Source organism: Lissotriton vulgaris, chromosome 10 (assembly GCF_964263255.1).
Source record: "Lissotriton vulgaris chromosome 10, aLisVul1.2, whole genome shotgun sequence".
In the NCBI taxonomy this organism is placed as follows: domain Eukaryota; kingdom Metazoa; phylum Chordata; class Amphibia; order Caudata; family Salamandridae; genus Lissotriton; species Lissotriton vulgaris.
Genome location: NC_141698.1, coordinates 27,654,350 through 27,674,787, shown reverse-complemented (window position 1 = coordinate 27,674,787; position 20,438 = coordinate 27,654,350). Strand labels below are relative to the sequence as shown.

Sequence of the window (20,438 nt, the reverse complement as noted above, 5' to 3'; positions counted from 1 at the left end):
GGTTGTTTGTACCTTGCCCCGCGCTCATATTGAAATGCATGAGGGACTACTTTGCTTCTTCATCCCTCTCTCCGAATACCTCAACACGCGCCTGTCCTTTTACACCCCCACCCGCCAACTACGATCGTCCAATCAAGCCCTCGCCGCTATTCCACGCATCCAAAGATCAACCATGGGGGGAAGATCCTTTTCCTACTTAGCGGCCAAGACCTGGAACTCTCTCCCCACCCACCTCCGCCTTACACAGAACCACCTCTCCTTCAGAAAACAACTAAAAACGTGGTTATTCGATAAGTAAAATACCCCACTCCCTCAAGCGCCTTGAGACCCTCTGGGTGAGTAGTGCGCTATACAAATTTTAAACTTGAACTTGAACTTTATGTGTCCTGAGCTAATGTGCCAGTGCTCCGCATGTTAGCACTTTACATCTAGACTTCTTTGCTTTGCCAATGCCTGTTTCTGCGGGCTGCTAAACGAGGGGATCTTTTTCCTTTAGCTTTGAGATCTCTTTCTGGTCATCTTTCCTTCAGAAAAGCCTTGAAGCTCTCTCTTTTCTGCCAATAGGCAGCCTTACCCTACAGCTGAGTGTTCATACACACACCCAGCTCCAGCCCACCACTGAGACAATCGCTGCACTCTATACAATTATCGGCATAACACAACAAGAAAGGACAGGAAGATAGAAAGTTAGTGACCAAGTGGCAAAAGACTTTGGGTCTGATTCAGAAAGGGAAATGTACACTTTTGTGTACGTTTTCAATTGTATGCTGTTCACAAAGGGATTTACAAGTAGTATCTTTATGATTATGACTGCAGGCTCCCCCCCCCTCGTAAAGATGCTACTCACAATCGTGAAAACCCTGCAAGAGTCAAATAAAGAGAAAGGAAGTAGTGGGTGGCGGAAGAAAGAGGCATCAGGAAATGTTGATATTGGTGTACCCTGACATTTATCAGTACAGTCGAACTTTGAGGCCGTGTTACATTTTCACAATGTATGCACTGACTGCTGTGTTGTGCACCTTGGCCCGACTCCGCCGTTATTCACAAACTCGACCACACAGGTCTACTTATGCAGCTAAACCATGCAAGTGGGAGCCCTGTTATTGTGGTACTGAAAGCTGCTTTATGTAGCGCTTACTGCCCCTGACTAGGCGCTGAAGAGTCATATGGTGAGTAGCACGCCCCCAGAACCCAAGGTTAGTGGTATCCAGTGCTTGAAGCAAGGAGGTATGCAGAGGACGGAAAGTAAGGAGAGGGCCCTTCCACAACAACAGTAGAAGCAACAATCAGACGTTTTCTGTCAAGGTCAACATTTGTATTGAAGGTTTTAGGAACATTGAGTAGGCCTGTGGGATAGCCAGGGTTTAATCTTCCTCTCTCGGACTTGCAGTAGCGACCCTCACATATAGCTCTACCAGTGTACCTCATCCTTGACCGGTAGCATGCCTACGTGTCGAGAACCGAGGCACACTCAACGCTCTGCCAAGGAATATCAGCCACTGCAGCCAAATCCTGCCCAGTGCTGAGACCCTCGAGCAGCTCTGCTAGAGACCCTCAATCCTGATGGAAACATCCATGCTCTGCCGGAGCTCCTCAGCCCTGACCCGCAGCATCCTTTTCTACTCCAGCACAGAGACCCACACATAGCTCTGTCGATGCACCTCAGTCCTGAGACCCACACTCAGCTCTGTCGATGCACCTCAGTCCTGAGACCCACACGCAGCTCTGTCGCTGCACCTCAGTCCTGAAACCCACGCGCAGCTCTGTCGATGCACCTCAGTCCAGACTCGCAGCACCCCTTTCTACTCGACTGCTGAGACCCTCAATCCTGATGGAAACATCCATGCTCTGCCAGAGCTCCTCAGCCCTGACCCGCAGCATCCTTTTCTACTCCAGCACAGAGACGCACACATAGCTCTATCGATGCACCTCAGTCCTGAGACCCACACGCAGCTCTGTCGATGCACCTCAGTCCTGAGACCCACACGCAGCTCTGTCGCTGCACCTCAGTCCTGAAACCCACGGGCAGCTCTGTCGATGCACCTCAGTCCAGACTCGCAGCACCCCTTTCTACTCCACTGCTGAGACCCTCAATCCTGATGGAAACATCCATGCTCTGCCGGAGCTCCTCAGCCCTGACCCGCAGCATCCTTTTCTACTCCAGCACCGAGACCCACACGCAGCTCTGTTGATGCACCTCAGTCCTGACCCTCAGCATCTATTTCTATCCCAGCACAAAGACCCACTCGCAGCTCTGTCGATGCACCTCAATCCTGACCTGCAGCATCCCTTTCTATTCAAGCTCCGAGACCCACTCGCAGCTTTATCGATACACCTCCGTCCTTGCCCAGAGCATCATTTTCTACTCCAGCACCGAGACCCACAGCCAGCTCTGTCGATGCACCTCAGTCCTGAGACCCACACGCAGCTCTGTCGATGCACCTCAGTCCTGAGACCCACGCGCAGCTCTGTCGATGCACCTCAGTCCTGAGACCCACTCGCAGCTTTGTCGATGCACCTCCGTCCTGGCCCAGAGCATCATTTTCTACTCCAGCACCGAGACCCACAGCCAGCTCTGTCGATGCACTTCAGTCCTGAGACCCACACGCAGCTCTGTCGATGCACCTCAGTCCTGAGACCCACGCGCAGCTCTGTCGATGCACCTCAGTCCAGACTCGCAGCACCCCTTTCTACTCCACTGCTGAGACCCTCAATCCTGATGGAAACATCCATGCTCTGCCGGAGCTCCTCAGCCCTGACCCGCAGCATCCTTTTCTACTCCAACACCGAGACCCACACGCAGCTCTGTTGATGCACCTCAGTCCTGACCCTCAGCATCTATTTCTATCCCAGCACAAAGATCCACTCGCAGCTCTGTCGATGCACCTCAATCCTGACCTGCAGCATCCCTTTCTATTCAAGCTCCGAGACCCACTCGCAGCTTTGTCGATGCACCTCCGTCCTTACCCAGAGCATCCTTTTCTACTCCAGCACCGAGACCCACACACAGCTCTGTTGATGCACCTCAGTCCTGAGACCCACTCGCAGCTCTGTCTTTGCACCTCCGTCCTGACCCAGAGCATCCCTTTCTATTCCAGCTCCGAGACCCCCACTCAGCTCTGTTGATGCACCTCAATCCTGACCCTCAGCATCTCTTTCTATCCCAGCACAAAGACCCACACGCAGCTCTGTCAATGCACCTCAGTCCTGACCCACTGCATCCCTTTCTACTCCAGCACCGAGACCCACACCCAGCTCTGTTAATGCACCTCAGTCCTACTCCTGACTCGCAGCATCCATTTCTACTCCTGCACCGAGACCCACACGCAGCTCTGTCAGTGCACCTCAGTCCTGATTTGGTAGATCCCCTACGTGGAATGTATTTTCCGGAGCACTAACATTACTGGAGGGACCATTCGGCTGGCAGAGAGTAGTCTACGCTACTCCATAGCAACGACACTGAGGCCATGCATCGCTTTGTCAATGCACTTGAATCTCCATCATTGTACACGTTCAGATCTGCGCCCCTGCAGCCTGCACAATTTCTAAAGTCACCCCTTTAAATGGCTTAGTGTTCCTGGTCGCTGAAGCTGACGCCTCTGCCCCTTTCGCTGTCATCAGCGTGTTTTTGGTGTTTCACTGCATCTGCCAAGGAGGTAGAAAGGAAGTGAGCAGGAAAGTGTCAGTACCAGGAACCGGCCCTATTTATAAACCACATCCCAGCTGCACAGGCGTGTGTGAGAGAGAGACAGAAGTGGGGCGTGTCCTTCTCACGCCCGCAGCCACATCCTGGGTTCAAGGTATCTGCAAGAGCATTGTGTAGAAGAGGAGAGCCACAAGGCTGGGCCCCAGGGGCTGGCCCCAGGGTTTGAAGGGTTAAGGCGATATATGTATCGCATGCCACGACAAAGCGGTCGCAGAGTATTGGATCAGACCCCCTGACATGGGCCTATGGACGATATATAGCATATACCAAGATTAGGCCTCGCCTGAGTCCAGACCCCTGAGAAAGGCCTAATGCAGAGGTAACATACACGAGGCTAGGCCTCCCCTGAGTCCAGAACCCTGAGAAGGGCCTAATGAAGATGTATCATACACCAAGGCTAGGCCTCCCCTGAGTCCAGAACCCTGAGAAGGGCCTAATGAAGAGGTAACATACACCGAGGCTAGGCCTCGCCTGAGTCCAGACCCCTGAGAAGGGCCTAATGAAGAGGTAACATACACCGAGGCTAGGCCTCCCCTGAGTCCAGAACCCTGAGATGGGCCTAATGCAGAGGTAACATACACTGAGGCTAGGCCTCGCCCGAGTCCAGACCCCTGAGAAGGGCCTAATAAAGAGGTAACATACACCGAGGCTAGGCCTCCCCTGAGTCCAGTACCCTGAGAAGAGCCTAATGCAGAGGTAACATACACTGAGGCTAGCCCTCCCCTGAGTCCAGACCCCTGAGATGGGCCATATGAAGAGGTAACATACCCTGAGGCTAGGCCTCGCCTGAGTCCAGACCCCTGAGAAGGGCCTAATGAAGATGTATCATACACCAAGGCTAGGCCTCCCCTGAGTCCAGACCCCTGAGATGGGCCATATGAAGAGGTAACATACACTGAGGCTAGGCCTCCCCTGAGTCCAGAACCCTGAGAAGGGCCTAATGAAGATGTATCATACACCAAGGCTAGGCCTCCCCTGAGTCCAGACCCCTGAGAAGGGCCTAATGAAGAGGTAACATACACCGAGGCTAGGCCTCCCCTGAGTCCAGAACCCTGAGAAGGGCCTAATGAAGAGGTAACATACCCAGAGGCTAGGCTTCCCCTGAGTCCAGAACCCCGAGAAGGGCCTAATGAAGAGGTAACATACACCGAGGCTAGGCCTCGCCTGAGTCCAGAACCCTGAGAAGGGCCTAATGAAGAGGTAACATACACCGAGGCTAGGCCTCGCCTGAGTCCAGACCCCTGAGAAGGGCCTAATGAAGAGGTAACATACACCGAGGCTAGGCCTCCCCTGAGTCCAGAACCCTGAGAAGGGCCTAATGAAGAGGTAACATACCCAGAGGCTAGGCTTCCCCTGAGTCCAGAACCCCGAGAAGGGCCTAATGAAGAGGTAACATACACCGAGGCTAGGCCTCGCCTGAGTCCAGAACCCTGAGAAGGGCCTAATGAAGAGGTAACATAACCAGAGGCTAGGCCTCGCCTGAGTCCAGACCCCTGAGAAGGGCCTAATGAAGAGGTAACGTGCACAGAGGCTAGGCCTCCCCTAAGTCCAGAACCCTGAGAAGGGCCTAACGAAGAGGTAACATATGCCAACGCCAGGCCTCCCCTGAGTCCAGAACCCTGAGAAGGGCCTAATGAAGAGGTCACATACACCGAGGCTAGGCCTCGCCTGAGTCCAGAACTCTGAGAAGAGCCTAATGAAGAGGTATCATACACTGAGGCTAGGCCTCGCCTGATCCAGTACCCTGAGAAGAGCCTAATGAAGAGGTAACATACACTGAGGCTAGGCCTCACCTGAGTCCAGAACCCTGAGAAGGGCTTAATGAAGAGGTATCATACACCGAGGCTAGGCCTCCCCTGAGTCCAAAAGCCTAAGAAGGGCCTAATGAAGAGGTAACATACACCAAGGCTAGGCCTCGCCTGAGTCCAGAACCCTGAGAAGGGCCTAATGAAGAGGTAACATACACCGAGGCTAGGCCTCGCCTGAGTCCAAAAGCCTAAGAAGGGCCTAATGAAGAGGTAACATACACCGAGGCTAGGCCTCGCCTGAGTCCAGAACCCTGAGAAGGGCCTAATGAAGAGGTAACATACACCAAGGCTAGGCCTCGCCTGAGTCCAGAACCCTGAGAAGGGCCTAATGAAGAGGTAACATACACCGAGGCTAGGCCTCGCCTGAGTCCAGAACCCTGAGAAGGGCCTAATGAAGAGGTAACATACCCAGAGGCTAGGCCTCCCCTGAGTCCAAAAGCCTAAGAAGGGCCTAATGAAGAGGTAACATACACCGAGGCTAGGCCTCGCCTGAGTCCAGAACCCTGAGAAGGGCCTAATGAAGAGGTAACATACCCAGAGGCTAGGCCTCCCCTGAGTCCAAAAGCCTAAGAAGGGCCTAATGAAGAGGTAACGTACACCGAGGCTAGGCCTCCCCTGAGTCCAGAACCCTGAGAAGGGCCTAATGAAGAGGTATCATACACCGAGGCTAGGCCTCCCCTGAGTCTAGAACCCTGAGAAGGGCCTAATAAAGAGGTAACGTACACCGAGGCTAGGCCTTCCCTGAGTCCAGAACCCTGAGAAGAACCTAATGAAGAGGTAACATACACCGAGGCTAGGCCTCGCCTGAGTCCAGAACCCTGAGAAGGGCCTAATGAAGAGGTATCATACACTGAGGCTAGGCCTCGCATGAGTCCAGAACCCTGACAAGGGCCTAATGAAGAGGTAACATTCCCCGAGGCTAGGCCTCCCCTGAGTCCAGAACCCTGAGAAGGGCCTAATGAAGAGGTAACATACACCGAGGCCAGGCCTCCCCTGAGTCCAAAAGCCTAAGAAGGGCCTAATGAAGAGGTAACATACACCAAGGCTAGGCCGCGCCTGAGTCCAGAACCCTGAGAAGGGCCTAATGAAGAGGTAACATACACCGAGGCTAGGCCTCACCTGAGTCCAGACCCCTGAGAAGGGCCTAATGAAGAGGTAACATACACCGAGGCTAGGCCTCGCCTGAGTCCAGAACCCTGAGAAGGGCCTAATGAAGAGGTAACATACACCGAGGCTAGGCCTCGCCTGAGTCCAGAACCCTGTGAAGGGCCTAATGAAAGAGTTAACGTACACCGAGGCTAGGCCTCCCCTGAGTCCAGAACCCTGAGAAGGGCCTAATGAAGAGGTAACATACACCGAGGCTAGGCCTCACCTGAGTCCAGACCCCTGAGAAGGGCCTAATGAAGAGGTAACATACACCGAGGCTAGGCCTCCCCTGAGTCCAGAACCCTGAGAAGAACCTAATGAAGAGGTAACATACACCGAGGCTAGGCCTTGCCTGAGTCCAGAACCCTGAGAAGGGCCTAATGAAGAGGTAACATACCCAGAGGCTAGGCCTCCCCTGAGTCCAAAAGCCTAAGAAGGGCCTAATGAAGAGGTAACATACACCGAGGCTAGGCCTCACCTGAGTCCAGAACCCGGAGAAGGGCCTAATAAAGAGGTAACATACACCGAGGCTAGGCCTCCCCTGAGTCCAGAACCCTGAGAAGGGCCTAATGAAGAGGTAACATACACCGAGGCTAGGCCTCCCCTGAGTCCAGAACCCTGAGAAGAGCCTAATGAAGAGGTAACATACACCCAGGCTAGGCCTCCCCTGAGTCCAGAACCCTGAGAAGGGCCTAATGAAGAGGTATCATACACCGAGGCTAGGCCTCGCCTGAGTCCAGAACCCTGAGAAGAGCCTAATGAAGAGGTCACATAAGCCGAGGCTAGGCCTCGCCTGAGTCCAGAACCCTGAGAAGGGCCTAATGAAGAGGTATCATACAACGAGGCTAGGCCTCCCCTGAGTCCAGAACCCGGAGAAGGGCCTAATAAAGAGGTAACATACACCGAGGCTAGGCCTCCCCTGAGTCCAGAACCCTGAGAAGAGCCTAATGAAGAGGTAACATACACCGAGGCTAGGCCTCACCTGAGTCCAGACCCCTGAGAAGGGCCTAATGAAGAGGTAACATACACCGAGGCTAGGCCTCCCCCGAGTCCAGAACCCTGAGAAGAACCTAATGAAGAGGTAACATACACCGAGGCTAGGCCTTGCCTGAGTCCAGAACCCTGAGAAGGGCCTAATGAAGAGGTAACATACCCAGAGGCTAGGCCTCCCCTGAGTCCAAAAGCCTAAGAAGGGCCTAATGAAGAGGTAACATACACCGAGGCTAGGCCTCACCTGAGTCCAGAACCCGGAGAAGGGCCTAATAAAGAGGTAACATACACCGAGGCTAGGCCTCCCCTGAGTCCAGAACCCTGAGAAGGGCCTAATGAAGAGGTAACATACACCGAGGCTAGGCCTCCCCTGAGTCCAGAACCCTGAGAAGAGCCTAATGAAGAGGTAACATACACCCAGGCTAGGCCTCCCCTGAGTCCAGAACCCTGAGAAGGGCCTAATGAAGAGGTATCATACACCGAGGCTAGGCCTCGCCTGAGTCCAGAACCCTGAGAAGAGCCTAATGAAGAGGTCACATAAGCCGAGGCTAGGCCTCGCCTGAGTCCAGAACCCTGAGAAGGGCCTAATGAAGAGGTATCATACAACGAGGCTAGGCCTCCCCTGAGTCCAAAACCCGGAGAAGGGCCTAATAAAGAGGTAACATACACCGAGGCTAGGCCTCCCCTGAGTCCAGAACCCTGAGAAGGGCCTAATGAAGAGGTAACATACACCGAGGCTAGGCCTCCCCTGAGTCCAGAACCCTGAGAAGAGCCTAATGAAGAGGTAACATACACCTAGGCTAGGCCTTGCCTGAGTCCAGAACTCTGAGAAGAGCCTAATGAAGAGGTAACATACACCGAGGCTAGGCCTCCCCTGAGTCCAGAACCCTGAGGAGAGCCTAATGAAGAGGTAACATACACCTAGGCTAGGCCTCCCCTGAGTCCAGAACCCTGAGAAGAGCCTAATGAAGAGGTAACATACACCGAGGCTAGGCCTCGCCTGAGTCCAGAACCCTGAGAAGAGCCTAATGAAAGAGTTAACGTACACCGAGGCTAGGCCTCCCCTGAGTCCAGAACCCTGAGAAGGGCCTAATGAAGAGGTAACATACACCGAGGCTAGGCCTCCCCTGAGTCCAGAACCCTGAGAAGAGCCAAATGAAGAGGTAACATACACCTAGGCTAGGCCTCCCCTGAGTCCAGAACCCTGAGAAGAGCCTAATGAAGAGGTAACATACACCGAGGCTAGGCCTCGCCTGAGTCCAGAACCCTGAGAAGGGCCTAATGAAAGAGTTAACGTACACCGAGGCTAGGCCTCCCCTGAGTCCAGAACCCTGAGGAGAGCCTAATGAAGAGGTAACATACACCTAGGCTAGGCCTCCCCTGAGTCCAGAACCCTGAGAAGAGCCTAATGAAGAGGTAACATACACCGAGGCTAGGCCTCGCCTGAGTCCAGAACCCTGAGAAGAGCCTAATGAAAGAGTTAACGTACACCGAGGCTAGGCCTCCCCTGAGTCCAGAACCCTGAGAAGGGCCTAATGAAGAGGTAACATACACCGAGGCTAGGCCTCCCCTGAGTCCAGAACCCTGAGAAGAGCCAAATGAAGAGGTAACATACACCTAGGCTAGGCCTCCCCTGAGTCCAGAACCCTGAGAAGAGCCTAATGAAGAGGTAACATACACCGAGGCTAGGCCTCGCCTGAGTCCAGAACCCTGAGAAGGGCCTAATGAAAGAGTTAACGTACACCGAGGCTAGGCCTCCCCTGAGTCCAGAACCCTGAGAAGGGCCTAATGAAGAGGTAACATACACCGAGGCTAGGCCTCCCCTGAGTCCAGAACCCTGAGAAGGGCCTAATGAAGAGGTAACATACACCGAGGCTAGGCCTCCCCTGAGTCCAGAACCCTGAGAAGGGCCTAATGAAGAGGTAACATACACCGAGGCTAGGCCTCGCCTGAGTCCAGAACCCTGGGAAGAGCCTAATGAAGAGGTATCATACCCTGAGGCTGGGCCTCCCCTGAGTCCAGAACCCTGAGAAGGGCCTAATGAAGAGGTATCATACACTGAGGCTAGGCCTCCCCTGAGTCCAGAACCCTGAGAAGGGCCTAATGAAGAGGTATCATACAACTAGGCTAGGCCTCCCATGAGTCCAGAACCCTGAGAAGAGCCTAATGAAGAGGTAACATACACAGAGGCTAGGCCTCGCTTGATCCAGTACCCTGAGAATAGCCTAATGAAGAGGTATCATACACCGAGGCTAGGCCTCCCCTGAGTCCAGAACCCTGAGAAGGGCCTAATGAAGAGGTATCATACAACTAGGCTAGGCCTCCCCTGAGTCCAGAACCCTGAGAAGAGCCTAATGAAGAGGTAACATACACAGAGGCTAGGCCTCGCATGAGTCCAGACCCCTGACAAGGGCCTAATAAAGAGGTAACATACACAGAGGCTAGGCCTCGCCTGAGTCCAGACCCCTGAGAAAGGCCTAATGAAGAGGTATCATACAACGAGGCTAGGCCTCCCCTGAGTCCAGAACCCTGACAAGGGCCTAATAAAGAGGTAACATACACCGAGGCTAGGCCTCCCCTGAGTCCAGAACCCTGAGAAAGGCCTAATGAAGAGGTATCATACAACAAGGCTAGGCCTCCCCTGAGTCCAGAACCCTGAGAAGGGCCTAACGAAGAGGTAACATACACCGAGGCTAGGCCTCCCCTGAGTCCAGAACCCTGAGAAGGGCCTAATGAAGAGGTAACATACCCCGAGACTAGGCCTTGCGTGAGTCCAGAACCCTGAGAAGAGCCTAATGAAGAGGTAACATACACCTAGGCTAGGCCTTGCCTGAGTCCAGAACTCTGAGAAGAGCCTAATGAAGAGGTAACATACACCGAGGCTAGGCCTCCCCTGAGTCCAGAACCCTGAGGAGAGCCTAATGAAGAGGTAACATACACCTAGGCTAGGCCTCCCCTGAGTCCAGAACCCTGAGAAGAGCCTAATGAAGAGGTAACATACACCGAGGCTAGGCCTCGCCTGAGTCCAGAACCCTGAGAAGAGCCTAATGAAAGAGTTAACGTACACCGAGGCTAGGCCTCCCCTGAGTCCAGAACCCTGAGAAGGGCCTAATGAAGAGGTAACATACACCGAGGCTAGGCCTCCCCTGAGTCCAGAACCCTGAGAAGAGCCAAATGAAGAGGTAACATACACCTAGGCTAGGCCTCCCCTGAGTCCAGAACCCTGAGAAGAGCCTAATGAAGAGGTAACATACACCGAGGCTAGGCCTCGCCTGAGTCCAGAACCCTGAGAAGGGCCTAATGAAAGAGTTAACGTACACCGAGGCTAGGCCTCCCCTGAGTCCAGAACCCTGAGGAGAGCCTAATGAAGAGGTAACATACACCTAGGCTAGGCCTCCCCTGAGTCCAGAACCCTGAGAAGAGCCTAATGAAGAGGTAACATACACCGAGGCTAGGCCTCGCCTGAGTCTAGAACCCTGAGAAGAGCCTAATGAAAGAGTTAACGTACACCGAGGCTAGGCCTCCCCTGAGTCCAGAACCCTGAGAAGGGCCTAATGAAGAGGTAACATACACCGAGGCTAGGCCTCCCCTGAGTCCAGAACCCTGAGAAGAGCCAAATGAAGAGGTAACATACACCTAGGCTAGGCCTCCCCTGAGTCCAGAACCCTGAGAAGAGCCTAATGAAGAGGTAACATACACCGAGGCTAGGCCTCGCCTGAGTCCAGAACCCTGAGAAGGGCCTAATGAAAGAGTTAACGTACACCGAGGCTAGGCCTCCCCTGAGTCCAGAACCCTGAGAAGGGCCTAATGAAGAGGTAACATACACCGAGGCTAGGCCTCCCCTGAGTCCAGAACCCTGAGAAGGGCCTAATGAAGAGGTAACATACACCGAGGCTAGGCCTCCCCTGAGTCCAGAACCCTGAGAAGGGCCTAATGAAGAGGTAACATACACCGAGGCTAGGCCTCGCCTGAGTCCAGAACCCTGGGAAGAGCCTAATGAAGAGGTATCATACCCTGAGGCTGGGCCTCCCCTGAGTCCAGAACCCTGAGAAGGGCCTAATGAAGAGGTATCATACACTGAGGCTAGGCCTCCCCTGAGTCCAGAACCCTGAGAAGGGCCTAATGAAGAGGTATCATACAACTAGGCTAGGCCTCCCATGAGTCCAGAACCCTGAGAAGAGCCTAATGAAGAGGTAACATACACAGAGGCTAGGCCTCGCTTGATCCAGTACCCTGAGAATAGCCTAATGAAGAGGTATCATACACCGAGGCTAGGCCTCCCCTGAGTCCAGAACCCTGAGAAGGGCCTAATGAAGAGGTATCATACAACTAGGCTAGGCCTCCCCTGAGTCCAGAACCCTGAGAAGAGCCTAATGAAGAGGTAACATACACAGAGGCTAGGCCTCGCATGAGTCCAGACCCCTGACAAGGGCCTAATAAAGAGGTAACATACACAGAGGCTAGGCCTCGCCTGAGTCCAGACCCCTGAGAAAGGCCTAATGAAGAGGTATCATACAACGAGGCTAGGCCTCCCCTGAGTCCAGAACCCTGACAAGGGCCTAATAAAGAGGTAACATACACCGAGGCTAGGCCTCCCCTGAGTCCAGAACCCTGAGAAAGGCCTAATGAAGAGGTATCATACAACAAGGCTAGGCCTCCCCTGAGTCCAGAACCCTGAGAAGGGCCTAACGAAGAGGTAACATACACCGAGGCTAGGCCTCCCCTGAGTCCAGAACCCTGAGAAGGGCCTAATGAAGAGGTAACATACCCCGAGACTAGGCCTTGCGTGAGTCCAGAACCCTGAGAAAGGCCTAATGAAGAGGTATCATACAACAAGGCTAGGCCTCCCCTGAGTCCAGACCCCTGAGATGGGCCTAACGAAGAGGTAACATACACCGAGGCTAGGCCTCCCCTGAGTCCAGAACCCTGACAAGGGCCTAATGAAGAGGTATCATACACCGAGGCTAGGCCTCCCCTGAGTCCAGAACCCTGAGAAGGGCCTAATGAAGAGGTAACATACCCCGAGGCAAGGCCTCCCCTGAGTCCAGACCCCTGAGAAAGGCCTAATGAAGAGGTAACATACACCAAGGCTAGGCCTCCCCTGAATCCAGAACCCTGAGGTGCCTAATGAAGAGGTCACATACACCGAGGCTAGGCCTCCCCTGAGTCCAGAACTCTGAGAAGAGCCTAATGAAGAGGTATCATACACCAAGGCTAGGCCTCACCTGAGTCCAGAACCCGGAGAAGGGCCTAATGAAGAGGTAACATACACCGGGCTAGGCCTATCCTGAGTCCAGAACCCTGAGAAGGGCCTAATGAAGAGGTCACATAAGCCGAGGCTAGGCCTCGCCTGAGTCCAGAACCCTGAGAAGGGCCTAATGAAGAGGTATCATACAACGAGGCTAGGCCTCCCCTGAGTCCAGACCCCTGAGAAGAACCTAATGAAGAGGTAACATGCACAGAGGCTAGGACTCGCCTGAGTCCAGACCCCTGAGAAGGGCCTAATGAAGAGGTATCATACAACGAGGCTAGGCCTCGCCTGAGTCAAGACCCCTGAGAAGGGCCTAATGAAGAAGTATCATACAACGAGGCTAGGCATCGCCTGAGTCCAGAACCCTGAGAAGGGCCTAATGAAGAGGTATCATACAATGAGGCTAGGCCTCCCCTGAGTCCAGAACCTCGAGAAGGGCCTAATGAAGAGGTAACATACACCGAGGCTAGGCCTCCCCTGAGTCCAGAACCCTGAGAAGGGCCTAATGAAGAGGTATCATACACCGAGGCTAGGCCTCGCCTGAGTCCAGAACTCTGAGAAGGACCTAATGAAGAGGTATCATACACAGAGGCTAGGCCTCCCCTGAGTCCAGAACCCTGAGAAGGGCCTAATGAAGAGGTATCATACACTGAGGCTAGGCCTCGCATGAGTCCAGAACCCTGACAAGGGCCTAATGAAGAGGTATCATGCAACTAGGCTAGGCCTCCCCTGAGTCCAGAACCCTGAGAAGAGCCTAATGAAGAGGTAACATACACAGAGGCTAGGCCTCGCCTGATCCAGTACCCTGAGAAGAGCCTAATAAAGAGGTATCATACAACTAGGCTAGGCCTCCCCTGAGTCCAGAACCCTGAGAAGAGCCTAATGAAGAGGTAACATACACAGAGGCTAGGCCTCGCATGAGTCCAGACCCCTGACAAGGGCCTAATAAAGAGGTAACATACACAGAGGCTAGGCCTCGCCTGAGTCCAGACCCCTGAGAAAGGCCTAATGAAGAGGTATCATACAACGAGGCTAGGCCTCCCCTGAGTCCAGAACCCTGACAAGTGCCTAATAAAGAGGTAACATACCCCGAGACTAGGCCTCGCGTGAGTCCAGAACCCTGAGAAAGGCCTAATGAAGAGGTATCATACAACAAGGCTAGGCCTCCCCTGAGTCCAGAACCCTGAGAAGGGCCTAACGAAGAGGTAACATACACGGAGGCTAGGCCTCCCCTGAGTCCAGAACCCTGAGAAGGGCCTAATGAAGAGGTAACATACCCCGAGGCTAGGCCTCGCCTGAGTCCAGACCCCTGAGAAAGGCCTAATGAAGAGGTAACATACCCCGAGGCTAGGCCTCCCCTGAGTCCAGACCCCTGAGATGGGCCTAATGAAGAGGTAACATACACCAAGGCTAGGCCTCCCCTGAGTCCAGAACCCTGACAAGGGCCTAATGAAGAGGTATCATACACCGAGGCTAGGCCTCCCCTGAGTCCAGAACCCTGAGAAGGGCCTAATGAAGAGGTAACATACCCCGAGGCTAGGCCTCCCCTGAGTCCAGACCCCTGAGAAAGGCCTAATGAAGAGGTAACATACACCAAGGCTAGGCCTCCCCTGAATCCAGAACCCTGAGAAGTGCCTAATGAAGAGGTCACATACACCGAGGCTAGGCCTCGCCTGAGTCCAGAACTCTGAGAAGAGCCTAATGAAGAGGTATCATACACCGAGGCTAGGCCTCACCTGAGTCCAGAACCCGGAGAAGGGCCTAATGAAGAGGTAACATACACCGGGCTAGGCCTCGCCTGAGTCCAGAACCCTGAGAAGGGCCTAATGAAGAGGTAACGTGCACAGATGCTAGTCCTCCCCTGAGTCCAGACCCCTGAGAAGGGCCTAATGAAGAGGTAACATGCACAGAGGCTAGGCCTCGCCTGAGTCCAGACCCCTGAGAAGGGCCTAATGAAGATGTATCATACACCGAGGCTAGGCCTCGCCTGAGTCCAGACCCCTGAGAAGGACCTAATGAAGAGGTATCATACACATAGGCTAGGCCTCCCCTGAGTCCAGAACCCTGAGAAGGGCCTAATTAAGAGGTATCATACACAGAGGCTAGGCCTCCCCTGAGTCCAGAACCCTGAGAAGGGCATAATGAAGAAGTATCATACACCGAGGCTAGGCCTCCGCTGAGTCCAGAACCCTGAGAAGAGCCTAATGAAGAGGTAACATAACCAGAGGCTAGGCCTCGCCTGAGTCCAGACCCCTGAGAAGGGCCTAATGAAGAGGTAACGTGCACAGAGGCTAGGCCTCCCCTGAGTCCAGAACCCTGAGAAGGGCCTAACAAAGAGGTAACATATGCCAACGCCAGGCCTCCCCTGAGTCCAGAACCCTGAGAAGGGCCTAATGAAGAGGTAACATACACCGAGGCTAGGCCTCGCCTGAGTCCAGACCCCTGAGAAGGGCCTAATGAAGAGGTAACGTGCACAGAGGCTAGGCCTCCCCTGAGTCCAGAACCCTGAGAAGGGCCTAATTAAGAGGTATCATACACCAAGGCTAGGCCTCCCCTGCGTCCAGAACCCTGAGAAGGGCCTAATGAAGAGGTATCATACACCGAGGCTAGGCCTCCCCTGAGTCCAGAACCCTGAGAAGAGCCTAATGAAGAGGTAACATACCCCGAGGCTAGGCCTCGCCTGAGTCCAGAACCCGGAAAAGGGCCTAATGAAGAGGTAACATACACCGGGCTAGGCCTCCCCTGAGTCCAGAACCCTGAGAAGGGCCTAATGAAGAGGTATCATACAACGAGGCTAGGCCTCCCCTGAGTCCAGAACCCTGAGAAGGGCCTAATGAAGAGGTAACATACACCGAGGCTAGGCCCCCCGTCAGTCAAGAACCCTGAGAAGAGCCTAATGAAAGAGTTAACGTATACCGAGGCTAGGCCTCCCCTGAGTCCAGACCCCTGAGAAGAGCCTAATGAAGAGGTAACGTACACCGAGGCTAGGCCTCCCCTGAGTCCAGAACCCTGAGAAGGGCCTAATTAAGAGGTAACATACACCGAGGCTAGGCCTCCCCTGAGTCCAGAACCCTGAGAAGGGCCTAATGAAGAGGTATCATACACCGAGGCTAGGCCTCCCCTGAGTTCAGAACCCTGAGAAGAGCCTAATGAAGAGGTAACATACACCAAGGCTAGGCCTCCCCTGAGTCCATAACCCTAAGAAGGGCCTAATGAAGAGGTAACATACACCGAGGCTAGGCCTCGCCTGAGTCCAGACCCCTGAGAAGGGCCTAATGAAGAGGTAACATGCACAGAGGCTAGGCCTCCCCTGAGTCCAGAACCCTGAGAAGGGCCTAATGAAGAGGTATCATACACCGAGGCTAGGCCTCCCCTGAGTCCAGAACCCTGAGAAGGGCCTAATGAAGAGGTATCATACCCCGAGGCTAGGCCTCCCCTGAGTCCAGAACCCTGAGAAGAGCCTAATGAAGAGGTAACATACCCCAAGGCTAGGCCTCGCCTGAGTCCAGAACCCTGAGAAGGGCCTAATGTAGAGGTAACATACACCGAGGCTAGACCTCCCCCGAGTCCAGAACCCTGAGAAGGGCCGAATGAAGAGGTAACGTACACCAAGGCTAGGCCTCCCCTGAGTCCAGAACCCTGAGAAGGGCCTAATGAAGAGGTAACGTACACCAAGGCTAGGCCTCCCCTGAGTCCAGACCCCTGAGAAGAGCCTAATGAAGAGGTAACGTACACCGAGGCTAGGCCTCCCCTGAGTCCAGAACCCTGAGAAGACCATAATGAAGAGGAAAAGTACACCGAGGCTAGGCCTCCCTTGAGTCCAGAACCCTGGGAAGAGCCTAATGAAGTGGTAACGTACACCGAGGCTAAGCCTCCCCTGAGTCCAGAAACCTGAGAAGGGCCTAATGAAGAGGTAACATACACCGAGGCTAAGCCTCCCCTGATTCCAGAACCCTAGGAAGGGCCTAATGAAGAGGTATCATACACCGAGGCCAGGCCTCCCCTGAGTCCAGAACCCTAAGAAGGGCCTAATGAAGAGGTAACATACACCGAGGCCAGGCCTCCCCTGAGTCCAGAACCCTGAGAAGGGCCTAATGAAGAGGTATCATACACCGAGGCTAGGCCTCCCCTGAGTCCAGAACCCTGAGAAGAGCCTAATGAAGAGGTAACATACCCCGAGGCTAGGCCTTGCCTGAGTCCAGAACCCTGAGAAGGGCCTAATGAAGAGGTAACATACAACAAGGCTAGGCTTCCCCTGAGTCCAGAACCCTGAGAAGGGCCTAATGAAGAGGTAACATACACCGAGATAGGCCTCCCCTGAGTCCAGACCCCTGAGATGGGCCTAATGAAGAAGTATCATACACCTCATTCCAGACTCCTGAGAGAGGCCTAAAGTAGCATACAAGAGACTGGGCCTCACCTGACTCCACACTCCTGGGAAGGGCCTAACAAAGAGTTAACATAGACAGAGGCAATGCTTCACCAGAGTCCAGGCTCCTAGGATATAGACCTACGGTAGCATACACCAAGGCAAAGCCTCGCCTGAATTCAGGTCTTTGAAATAGGCCTGTGCATGTGGTAATATATACCAAGACTAGGCCTCGCCTGATTCCAAATCCCTGAGATGGGCCTATGAAAGATGTCATTGCAAACAACTGGAAAGAAAATGGAGGAAGTAGCAGGACGAGGAAGCCAGAGCAGGCTATAAAACAGACTTAAAAGTCTTTCCGAAAGAATATCAGACGAACATGGGCAGAGGCTCTGGCAAGTCACATTCATAAAAATAAACATAGGGCAAGGGATATATTTAAGGTTGTCCAATCTTTCCTATACACAGCCTCCTACCAACCAAACATTCTGGCCTGGCAATCTTTCAGTGACAACTTCTCCCACTTTCATAGTCAGATGAAGGTTGGTATTTCTGACTATGACCCTAGTGGTCAGTCCATGAGGGATGGCTTGAGACTGAACACCTTTGAGCCCCAGGTTTAGTACTGAAATAGCTCTTTTGGGGGTCTCAGAGGTCCAGATGTATCAAGCGTTTTCCCGTTCGCAACCGTTCACGAATGGGAAAAAGCCTTTTGGGATGTATCATCCCAAAAGGCAATTGCAAAATAGGGAATCGCAGTTTTTGCGATTACCTATTTTGCCAAAGCATTTAGAGAATCACAATTTGTGCATCTCTAAATGCAATGCAGGAAGCGCTTTTTCAATTGCGGCCCTGCTTTAAGGAATTGTAATTTAATTTATCACCAACTTCAATTTAGTTGTAAATTGCAAATCCTTAGAAAAATGCAAAATGTTGCATTTTTCAAAGTGCCATGTGGCGCACATACATGCCTTTAGGCCTTTTGGCCCCCTTGCACCCTTGAAATTGCATGCGCAATTTGCGAGTACCTATTGGGTACTCTCAAATTGCACATGCAATACCCATTGTTTCCTATTAGGCCCATAGAAGTGAATGGGAAGCCATTCCTTATTTGCGATGTGTAGAAATCGCAAAAAATTTGCTGAAACCTACTTTCATTGTATTTTGCGAGTCTATAATAGCGAATCGGTAAAATTTGCTATCATAGACTCGCAAAATCCAATTTTGATACATCTGGCCCAGAATTTATAAAATACAATCTTGACCCAGGGAAGAAAACTTTTGTGATACTTGTAGATTCATCGACAGCTTTTGATACCGTTTCTGCCATATTTTGTTGGAACGCCTGGAGCTCGTAGGTGTGGTCAGCAGAGCCAAGCAATAGCTCCAATACTTTCTGGCGGATAGGGTGCAGACTTTGCATCCCCCCTTTACCTCAGGCATAAAGAGCTGAAACATGGGGATTCTCAAGGATCAGCACTCAGCCCCACCTTATTTAATATTTACGTGGCACCTTTGCCCAAGGTAGTAGAACACTGGGATTTCATAATAGAGTCGTACGCAGACCACACTTAATTCTTTCGTTTCAGCAGATTGATGATCCCCTGGTGGGAAGAGTCAGAAATCCACCACCTTTAATCTAGAGAGGGACTGTCTGATTTAAGAACATTTTTGAACTTGTTTTTGGTCTCCTACAGAAATGGAAGCACCACCATCCTCATAAGAATACCTGACCTGAGGTGGTCACTACTTTGCACAAGACGAGACACCAACACTTCAAAAGATCGTTATTTATTTTATTTTTACAATGTTATATAATCATCAGAAGGCTAGATCCTGGTCGCATCACTTTCCGAAGAGACTGGAATCAAGATCAGACAAGTAGGGTACAGGGGTTCTAGTGCAGTAACAGATGCCTTGCAAAGTTACACTTCAGGGGCCAGTCTCTCTCTGTCCAGCATATGAGAGGAGCAGAAGAAGAAAAGGAAACCAGGGAGACACTACCAGTAAAGTCATCAGTCAGTGGAAAAAGGATGTAGCCAATAGCCACCAAATGAGTGGCCGTTCCACACCATACGTAGAGATTGCCTGTGATCAATGAAGGAAACACGGACGGGGCAATGAATGAAGAAGGGACCTCAATCTTTCTGAAGGCACTGTGCTACCAGAGAAAGCATCAGCGTTTCAACTTCACACGTCCAGATGTTGGAAGTACAACATTACATGGCCCTATATAGTATTACATAGCTCGCTCTTGGGGCCTGCTTCAGCACCCAAACATCTAAGGGGAGATTATTGGCCATGTTGACCCAAGACCCCGACCGAGATCAGCAACACGAGGTGACACCCAGGGTCAGCTACCACATAACACCACTGTGGTCCAGCGTCCACAAGTCCCCTTGAGACAGACCTCAGTGCCGATACTCATTCACATGAGAGGACGTCCAGGGTCAGCTACCACATGACACGACTATGGTCCAGGGTCCACCAGATCCGCTGAGATAGGTCTCAGCGCCTGCCAGCTCTCATTGACCTGAGCGGGTGTCAGGAATCAGGTGTGATATAGTAAACTCTGTCCAGGAGCCACAGCCCTTACACCTGCTAAGGTGGTAGCGATTATGTAATTCAAGACAGGTCGAGACCCAAATCCCCAAGGACAGTCATCCTAGCAGCCATCATGTGTCTTGACAGGCCTTTCACAAATGGACTACTCTGAGCTACCAGCAGGTCTATCTCTACAAAAAAGAGCATTTCTAGTGAATTACCAAAACCAATCAAACTAATAGTCTCTCGTTGAACGCACCCTTGACTGCCTCTCTCATGTACTACTGATGTTCCCTCATTAGCAAGACTTTGTCAACTAGGTCCATAAGTACATTTCCAAGCCAGCGCCTGAAACATGTTGTCTTTTGTTTGTAGGTCCCCGGTGCAGCGAGAAAGATCCTACACATCGGGCTCCTTATCCGACTCTTCAGGGGTGAGTATCATATGCATCAGTCACTCACTGGAAAACTGCATTTATGTAGCACCTTTTGCCCTCATATATGACTGCTTAGCACACAACACTTTTGCTCCCGAAATTTAAATCCATAAGGCATGGGGATTCTGATTTGCACCTCACCCAGATATTGACGTCCAGGATTTTCAGATCTAATTTGTTTCCTTCTA

General features: G+C 52.5%; 1 protein-coding gene across 1 annotated transcript in view; it reads left to right on the top strand.

The window, feature by feature from the left end:
• LOC147684387 (rho guanine nucleotide exchange factor 3-like) overlaps positions 1 to 20,438 on the top strand; it is a 233,101-nt gene that overhangs the window by 41,749 nt on the left and 170,914 nt on the right. The window contains exon 2 of the mRNA XM_086940313.1: positions 20,190 to 20,247. Coding sequence (XP_086796439.1) covers positions 20,190 to 20,247 — 58 coding nt within the window. The remainder of the gene's footprint in view (positions 1 to 20,189; positions 20,248 to 20,438) is intronic.